Source organism: Chenopodium quinoa, unplaced genomic scaffold (assembly GCF_001683475.1).
Source record: "Chenopodium quinoa cultivar QQ74 unplaced genomic scaffold, ASM168347v1, whole genome shotgun sequence".
Lineage (NCBI taxonomy): Eukaryota > Viridiplantae > Streptophyta > Magnoliopsida > Caryophyllales > Amaranthaceae > Chenopodium > Chenopodium quinoa.
In genome coordinates, this window is record NW_018745195.1 from 223,063 (window position 1) to 233,046 (window position 9,984).

General features: G+C 35.3%; 1 protein-coding gene across 1 annotated transcript; it reads right to left on the bottom strand.

Annotated features, from left to right (window-relative positions):
- Nucleotides 1-625: 625 nt before the first annotated feature.
- Nucleotides 626-4,920, bottom strand: LOC110710978 (LRR receptor-like serine/threonine-protein kinase). The gene is made up of 2 exons (XM_021889329.1): nt 1,621-4,920; nt 626-1,521 (listed from the first exon to the last, which is right to left on the bottom strand). The coding sequence occupies exons 1-2, from the start codon at nt 4,457-4,459 to the stop codon at nt 1,064-1,066; spliced, it is 3,297 nt and encodes a 1,098-aa protein (XP_021745021.1). The 5' UTR covers nt 4,460-4,920; the 3' UTR covers nt 626-1,063.
- Nucleotides 4,921-9,984: the final 5,064 nt, after the last annotated feature.

Sequence of the window (9,984 nt, forward strand, 5' to 3'; positions counted from 1 at the left end):
GGCGAGGGGGGAGTCTTGTGCTGTTAAAGCTTTCAAAGCTCTCTATGTTTAGCTGTATTTTATTCTTGGAGGGATGATAGGTGTGATACGTGTGTATTCGATATATCTATAGAAAAATGTGTATATCCGATATTGGACATGAAGGGGTGTTTCAAGGGAGAGTCCATGGAAAATACGGAGGCATTTTGTAATATTGTAGGGTGATTACCGTATCTAATACTTCGTACGTGTTTATACCTGTATAATTAATGCCTGAATGTTGTTGCTATAGAAAGCCATGGTTAATATTGATGATGCTTTCCTTTGTGACTTCGTCCATCTAAAGTGTTAATATCTCTCAACATTGGTGTTCTTGCTCTTACAATGGTTTAGTCATATTAGTTGTATCAGAATTAATTGGATTGTGCTTTGCTCATGTTTTGATACTCGCATTTCCTACAATTACATGCTTAGGCATGTGATCTAGCCTCTTTAAGGCAAAACTAGGTTATGTTCGTACTTAGCCTTGCTAATCAAGATTGGCATTTACCTTAATAAAAGGAAGGACCCTTGAAACTCACATGGATGAGAAGAAAGTTAGGAGCCTTGAGATGGGACCACGTGACCCCTACATGAGGGAAGAATATCAAAGGAATCTCATTCTCTTTTGCATTAAATTCTAATTAACAACGATCCAAACTCACCAATCATTGAACCCATTTCTCCATAATTTACCTTTGATATTCTATCATGGCTAATTTCTTGGTTTATACATCACTTGAAATTTAAGCCATTTCCTTCTCTTAAGGTGACATTCCTACGTAGCATTAGACATTGTTAAGACATATCGGAAACAATTTAATCTTGCCGAGCTGTTTAAATACTACTCGTACGTTACGAACTTATGGTACAAATTAATGCTAATTATTAGTATAATCTACAAGCACCTAATAATAGTATTGTGTAAGATATCACATTCTTAGCCTTAAGGAGAACTATCTGTCTTTACCCTTCTATCTGCTCTATTAATTCTTCAGCTGGGAAATGTACAGAACAATGGCTTCATCTTCGGATTAGAACCTTACTAACACAATGAATCGTCAGAGAAAGCAAATGAGTTGTTAGAAGACCCTTGACTGACCACATTTCGTTTAGGAGAAGGCGTTGGTAGAGCTTGCACAGTCCCTTTGGCTAAATCAGGCTCTGGCCTAGCATTATCAACATGTCGAATCTCCCTTAGCATTGCTACAACATCCTTCATTGAAGGACGATCATCAACTCGAGTACTGACACATAAAAACGAAACAGCCAAAGTCTGCACCACCTCATGCATCTGAGGATCAGCTCTTCCTCTGAGTTTGGCATCAAGAATGTCAGCTGGATCACCTTTCTTTTGCAGGTGATCTCGGACCCATTGAACTAAATTGGCTCCCCCTGGCAATGTTGGGTCCAGTGGATGTTTCCCTGTTAAAACCTCGAGTAAAACCACCCCAAAACTGTAGACATCACTTTTCTCAGTCACTTGATGCATTGAAGCAAGTTCTGTAATAAAAGAAAAAAATAGCATGTTTCAGAATCAGTAAATTCCCATAATAATAATCATAAATGAAATGAAAATGTTTAAATGAATGTAAAACATACCAGGTGCCATATAACCATAGGAACCAGCAAGGTGTGTTCTTTGGTTGATCTTGGAACATGCATTGCTTGAATAATCAATATGTGTGGCTAGCCCAAAATCAGCGAGGTAAGGCTCAAATCTAGGACCCAACAACACATTCATGGCTTTGACATCTCCATGTAAGATTGCTGGCACACAGTCATGGTGCAAATAAGCAAGTGCGTGAGCCACTCCAAGAACAATGTCATATCGTGCCTCCCATTCTGCTCCTCCACCCTTCACGACACCGTGAAGGAGAGAGCTTAAGCTCCCGTTTGGGAGGTAATCATAGAACAGGAATTTGAGGTTCCTGTTAGATCCCCACCCTAAAAGCCGGACTATGTTCTTATGGCGGATAGAGCCCAAGGTCTGAATTTCCGACTTGAATGCCCCTATTTCATCTGTAGACCACATTTTTTTAACTGCGAGTGTCTCTCCATTAGGCATAGCTACCTTGTACACAACTCCAGAACTTCCTGTTCCTATTACATTAGCTGAAGTCAAGTTGTTGATGACATCTTCTATTGAGAACTCCATCTTTTGGTAGAGAGTCAATTCCCAAGTGTCATCTTCAATCGAATTTTGATCAGCTAACCTAGCACGGACTTGCATATAGATTCCTAGTAAAATCAGAACCACACTTATACTAACCAGGATTGGCAAGGCTAACTTCATTGTGTAACGAGCTTGCTGGTCATGTTTATCAGCTTTGTTTGCTATCCCATCAGATATGTAAAGGGCCTTGTTCCCAGCAACGTTGCTGAGAGGGAGTTTATGAAAGAAAGGGGTGTTGGGCAACTGCCCAGAGAAATAATTGTTGGAGATATTTAAGGAAACAAGGTTTTGTAGGCTTGCTAGGATATCCAATTTGCCGGTGATCTTGTTGTGAGAAAGGTCAAGAATTGCTAGTTTAGTTAGGCCAGAGAATTGGGTTGGAATTTGTCCTGAAAATTGGTTATAGCTAAGGTTTAAAGAGATCTCCAATGCTGGGAGTTGACCCAGTTCATTTGGTATTTCCCCTGAAAACCCATTATTTCCAAGGTCCAACAATTGTAGTTTGTTGCAGGATAAAATTTCAGCAGGAATTCGACCAGAGATTTGGTTGTTACCAAGATTAAGCTTAGTCAACTCATTCATAGAGCCAATAGAAGGTGGTAGTGTACCTGTGAGCCTGTTGTCTGATATGTCTACAAACTGTAGACTTGTTGGCAATGCTTCTGGCGAGGAGCCTGTGAGCCCATTCGAGTGCACGTCAAAGAATTCCAGGCTTGAGCAGCCTGACAAAGAAGGTGGTATACTTCCAGTGAAGTGATTCTTGCTTAAATCGAGGAAATTTAAGCTCTTCAATTCCCCAATTTCGGATGGAACAGTACCACCCAGTTTATTACCATTTACCCGGAACCTGTACAAATTTGTACAGTTCCCTATATCAGGTGGTATGAATCCTGATAATTCATTTGAAAGTAGAAGCAACTTGGTGAGATTTCTTAACCCGAAGATCTCTCTGGGTATTGGACCAATCAGACTATTGTAAGAGAGATCAAGTGCTTGCAGCTCTTCGCACTGAGCCAGGCTTGTGGGTATTTTCCCCGTGAGCTTATTCTGCCAGGCAAAGAAGAGAGTCAAGCTCTTCAAGTCGCCAATACTTTCTGGTATCCCACCTGAGAGTGCATTGTTGTCGACTTCTAGGTGAGTGAGGGCAGTACAGCGAGTGAGCTCTGGAGGTATGGTTCCTGATAGCTGGTTCACACTAAGCTGAAGCTCTTGCAAACCCGAGAGGTTCCCGAAACTTCTCGGTATGCTTCCTGTGAGCAAGTTCTCAGAGAAGTCTATGACAGACAGATTTGAGCAGCTCCCAAGTTCATCAGGAATAGTACCCACAATACTGTTCTGCCATAAAAGCAGATTTTGAAGCTTTTTCAGCTCCCCTAATCTCTTTGGAATTGAACCCGATATTGAGTTTTGATATAAATACAGGTTCTGCAGTTCGGTGCAGTTCCCAATCTCTTCTGGGATAGGGCCAGACAGTAGAGAAGTGTAAACTGCAATTGTCTGGACTTTCTTTAGGTTTCCTATTGATTTCGGTAGGCTACCAGAGATGCTGGTCTCAGCAATCCCAAGCATAACCAAGTTACTGCAGCTCCCAATCTCAGCTGGTAGTTCTCCCTTGAGATTCTGATTACCACCTCCTCGAAACACTTCCAGCTTCTGCAGCCTTCCGATGCTAGGTGGGATTTCGCCGCTCAGTTGATTGTCGTAGATTGTAAGATAAACAAGGCTCGAGAGGTTGCCAATGTCTGAAGGAATGGGGCCTGTAAGATGGTTGGTATGAACAGAAAGAGTCTGCAAGCTCTGCAGCCTGCAGATTTCATCTGGGATTTCACCTGTGATGGCGTTGTCACTGATATCAACCAGTGTCAAGGCCTCATAATCACCAAACTCCTTCGGAATTCCGCCTGTAAGATTTGTGGAAGACAATATAATTGTGTTGAGAGACTTAAGGGGCTGTAAAGTTGAGGGCAATGGACCTTGTAAATCCATTGACTGTAAACTCAGCTGAACAACTTGTCCTTTGTCGTTGCAACGAATCCCAAACCAACGGCAAGGGCTCAAGTCCGACGGTTTCCATGATTTGAGAGTGTCTGTGGAGGATTTTAAGCTGTTCTTCCATGACAGAAGAGCTTGGCCTTGGTCATCAATAGAATGACAAGAATGGAATAAAAGAAAGAAGTTGAAAGAAAGAAGAAAGAATGTGCATGAGAAAATACAAGTATTATTACTAGGAGAAAGTGAGAAGAGATTGCTTAGTTTAGCAGGCATTGCTGGTGAGAGAGCATAGAGAGAAACAGGGGAGATTGAACTTTGGGATTATACAAATGGGGGGAAACCCCATGTTTTGTTTATAGAACAAAAGGCCACAAACTCCAGATTACTTGCACTTCAATTTTTTATATTATTATTTTTTCTTCTTTTGTTGTATGTCTCTTCTTGCTAACTAAGGATGGTTTAAAGGGGTCCACCTTTTAATAAACATATTGTAGTTATCATATTATCTCTTTCTTTCCCCACCTTAATTTTGTTTTTATCAATTTTAATAAAACAGTGCCTTTTTTGGAATTTGGTTTCTAGATGTAAGTATCAACTGTTTATGGCCTTAAATTACCACAGGAGTTTTAATAACGGTTGTACCATGTGGATTAACAACCCTCTCACGTCCGTATTAGAAATTAGATCACACTTGATATTTTATGATCGGCGAGAAGACTTTGGTTGTACCACCTAGAATTTACAACGGTTGTAATGTTGTTGTTGATATACTCGTATTTGATATGAAAAATGTGAAGTGTGTTTAGTGATCTTCAAAAAGATATGAGTTTTGTCCCTTTAATTTGTTCTCCGTGAATATTATGGCAGTTTTCTTTTATCTTGTTCTAATTTCAGAAATGAATTTGCTGTGTTTTTCCTATCATCTGTTTTATTTTCTGTCCTCTGTATCAAAAGCTATCATTGACAGTTAAGATATATGAAGGCTTTTACTTGTCTTTTGCTTCTCAATTTGTTCATTTGGACCACTATCTCCTTAATAACAGTTAGTTAATCTCCATAATAATATACATTTCTATTTTTATTCTTTAAGTATTAATACAATTTATGTTTATTTATAAATCCATAATTATAGATAAACTAAATGAATGAAGTTGGCCCATCAAGTTTAGTGGTCACATTTACGATGAGTTGGCCATGTGTTAGTTTGTTTGTTACTTGTAAGTACTCTCCCAATAACTTTCTAATGAATAAAAGAACTTAATTTCTTAAAATAAAATGGAAGAAATTCTCTGCTACTAGGATTAAAAAAAAAAAAAATAGTTTTTAACAAAAGGTAGAAGTAAAAAGCTGTTAAGCAACAGGTTAATGAGGTGTAAATTCACGTTCTTTAATTTATCTACAATCACTCACCCCATCTAAGATACTATCGTAGTGACGTATTTTGTTGCTGAATGTCCAATATCCGTAAATAATTGGCACATTCAAAAAGTAAAAGTGTAACAGAGGGTGTATTGTAAAATCATGTTAAATCCTTGATTATGCTATAACAACAAGATATGCATATCGACGAAAGAAATTAGCTACTTCAGATCCAAGATTTGTTAATAAAATTTAAATTTGGAAGTTATAGAGGTAGATGTTTACATGTTTATGCATTGATGATGGTTAATATGTCATGGAATCTGCAAGAGAAGTGAACTGCACATGGAAGCAAAGAAGAGTAAGTAAGAAATTAAGCATTTTCTTAGTCTTATGCATAATTATTCTTTATTAGTGTTGTTTTATTGCATGTAGTTGCAGATCTGGTCATTCTGTCGGCTCTCCCTTTGTTGTGTAAAGGATTATTAAAAACAAAATAATTTTAAAAGCTGCCTTCTGTTCTTAGAAAACTAGAAAGAGGGACAACAGTTCATCAGGTAAGATTTTTCTTAATTATTCTGCCGATTTATTTACATACTAAGATTAACTAATTTTTTTTTTTAAAAAAAATGAATTGCAACTAATCACGCGCTTGTTTAATATTAAATTGTAAACATGTAATACGTACAGTAGTATATTTTTATGTATTGGTAAAACTCCTTAAAATTTCTAGTGGTACATATGTTCATTAATCGTAAGTGAAAATCTACTCCACCCGATTGCCTTACGATCCTTCTAATACAAGTATTTTACAATATGGTTTGTTAAGTTAAAGTTTCTTAGGTGATGAATTAGTGTGATTTAATTTGAATTGAACCGATCAAGAATATGATTTATCGAGCTTTCATAAGGAGGGCTTGACTTACTATGAGTTAAAAAATAATTAACAGTATAAACAAAGTGAATATATACTCATTTATAGTCTCTTAAAAAATAGCTAGAAAAATCCAAGCTTGTTTTTCTTTTTATACTTCTTCACAATTGTGTTGTATGATAATAATTTTTGGAAGGAAAGAAAATGATGTGTGAGAAGGAAAAGGGAAATGAATAACGTGTATTGGAAAGGAAAGTTGTAAACAGAGAAATGTCAGAGCAACTTCAAAGGTTAACACCTCTTCTTCAGCTTTGATTTTCAATGAGAAGAAAAGGCATACTATCTTTTAGTGTAAGCAGAACATAAATTCTGATATGTTCTTAGTTTGTGCAATAAAACATTTAATTCTCCATACTTCTCATCATAAGAAGTCATGTGCCTTTTGCAAAAAAGTTTGGAAATTTATAGTTTCAAAAATTATTGGACATTTTCAAAGGCAATGAATACTTTTGATGTTTGGAATTAAGACTTTTGGAAGTGAACTCATTATATGATTGAACTCTACTAGTCTACTACTGAGTATATCAGATCGTTTATTTTTAAAGGATCTTCATTATTGCATTTTGTTTGATTTTTAATACACATCGTTGACCACTATATTTCATACTAATAATAATTGTAAAATCCTTATATTTAGAAAATTTACATTAAAACGAATTTTCAATATAATCTATGTATAATTATGTTAATCTAGAATTTGTTCTACCAATTGCAGAACTTGAATATATTGTTGGATTGAACTTATTTCATACTCTTCCTTCAAGTTATGTAATTTTATGTTGATTCTAATCTTTTTGGTGCAAATTCCTAGCATTTTCTTTCAATTCAACAATAACAAAGTAGCTTAATATGCTTACATGTTTAATATTGATGGCACGGGAATGTTGATATTTGTAAACAAAAGAAATGAACATTAACTTTTGTCCGAAACAAAATGCACTCACCTCACCTCACCTCAATACCATTCTTTTAATCAGATTTCTTGGGATCGCTCATGATGAAGCACTATCTTTATAAAATTGTTAAGAGTTTAACGTATGTGAACTTGTTTTGTACAGTTTGTAATAAACTTATTTGTGTTTTATAACAATTATTACAATAAACGGCCTGGTCCAAACAAATAGCATTAGTAGTTTAAAGATGTAAGATATTGTTTTTTTTTTTTTTTACCTTAATTGAACTAATCTTATCTGATATAAATTTATTCATACTTATTTCTTTTGCAATTTGAATTAGAATAGCCCTTTTATTAAAACTTATTTTTCCTAAATTTATTTTAATCTGCACTTATGTGAACCTATTTGACAAACGATAAATATTCTAAAAAAAGGTGACTATTATTTTTCTAGAATGGTTGAACATCCGATTTTTACTATATGCGACTATTATTATTTACTTTAAGAAGGAAAAAAAAAAAGATGACTATTATTATTTTAGGAAGGGATAATTTCCAACTCAAAATATAAAATGAAAGGGATAGAGTATACTCCATTTGAATACTAAAGTCACATGAGCATGACTCACCCAACCCCTACAAATCTTGAGAGTAAGAATCAATTAGCAATAATGCATGCAACGCACCTCATCTTACCTTATACTAAAATTAATAATTATTGAATATTGTAATTAAGAATCTGATCTAAAATGAAATTGAAATGGATTTTGGACTAGTTAGCATGTAATCACATGAGGGGATGACAGATTAGTCTTCTCTATTATTTTTTATTTATTTTTTTATTTTTATTTTTTTAAAGGGAGTCTTCTGTATTATATTATTTATAATGATTATGATTATTTTTAAGCCAATCAAAGTCAAGGATCTAATACCAATTTGGCTACTTAGAGAAGTCATGGCTTCGGCACGTGATATTCTACATATATTATGGGTCGTATTATTATTTTTATTCTTCAACGTTATAATATTTTTCTAATTTAAAGAGGGATTATATTAGAGCCAGTTGGATTTATATATTTTAAACTTTTGAGGTTATGCAAAAAGAGCCAGTTGGATTTATTTATTTTAAACTTTTGAGGATTATGCAAAGAACAAACAAACAATAATGCACATCTGCATACTAACGTAATTCTTCCATTTCTTTTTAGTTGACACGTTTCTTTAGTTACGTTTGCCAATGTACAAATTCAATCGTTAATATATTTAATTGCCGAAAAGCAAAAATTATAAAAAGTTGATATTTTGAAAATATATACCATGGCAAATCTAATAAGATCCCACATGACTATATTTTTCTTTACGTATAAATCACAAAACACGGTCAAAGAGAAGTGTGTGAATATTGCTAAAAGTCAGAACATGTCAACTAAAAAAAACGGAGGTAGTATGTACAAACCATGTAATATCTACCATTATTGAACTTTTAATAATTTAATTTAAGTTATGTTTTCTTTTCAGAAGGAAAAAAATATATCACTAAGATAAAATGTTGTGAAATGTTCATAAATTTCTGTTTTGAGGATTTAAGACTTGTTCTTTTCACCTGAAACAAGGAGATCCGGTCTGATTTTCATAAGGTCTGACATTGTCTGATATGAATTTTTATTATCTGATTTGGTCTGATATGAGCTAAAACAATTAACACAGTTTTGGGGTTTTTCTGTATATGTTTTATTGATTAAAAAAAGGTTACAGCATTACAGCATTATATACACACAAAGTTACCTAAAATCATTCCTAAAAGAATCTATTATTTTAGGCAATTTGACTAAACTAGAATATTGTACTCTAATTAGTTTACAGCAAAATATTCACTTTCTAACACTCCCCCTCAAGTTGGGTCGTGGGATTCAACACCCAACTTGGACAAGACTTTTTCAAAGGCATGTGTCGTGACTGCCTTGGTCAAAATATCTGCTAATTGGTCTTCTGATCTGACAAACGGGAGACTTATTATTTTTTCTTCTAAGTGATCTTTGATGAAGTGTCTATCTATTTCCACATGTTTCGTACGATCATGTTGAACCGGATTCTCAGAGATTCGGATTGCTGCCATATTGTCACAGTAAAGTTTGCAGCTGTCCTTGGGTGGATACCCAAGTTCGGTCAACAATTTTCGAACCCAAAGCACTTCAGTGATCCCTTTTACTATTCCTCGAAACTCTGCTTCTGCACTAGACATAGCAACCACCTTCTGTTTTTTACTTCTCCATGTGACTAGATTTCCTCCAACTAAGGTGAAATATCCGGATGTGGATCTTCTGCTATCTCGATCTCCTCCCCAATCTGCATCAGTGAATGCATGAAGGTCTAGGTGACCATTTATCCCAAACATGACTCCTTTTCCAGGAGCTTTTTTCAAGTATATAATCTTGTATACAGCTTCAAGGTGTTGCTTTTGTGGTCTGTGCATGAATCGACTCACTACCCCTGTCGCATAGGCTAAGTCTGGCCTAGTGTGAGATAGGTAGATTAGCTTTCCTACGAGTTTCTGATATTGTGTCTGATCCACCTTTTCTCCTCTTTCTACTGTTTGAAGGTTATGATTGA

What these genes read in the sequence shown, in the direction of transcription:
- LOC110710978 (XM_021889329.1), bottom strand. Translation starts at nt 4,459, where the DNA reads ATGCCTGCTAAACTAAGCAATCTCTTCTCACTTTCTCCTAGTAATAAT. An exon ending in CTATGGTTATATGGCACCTG is followed by an intron (nt 1,522 to 1,620) that starts GTATGTTTTACA and finishes CTTTTATTACAG; the next exon opens with AACTTGCTTCAATGCATCAA.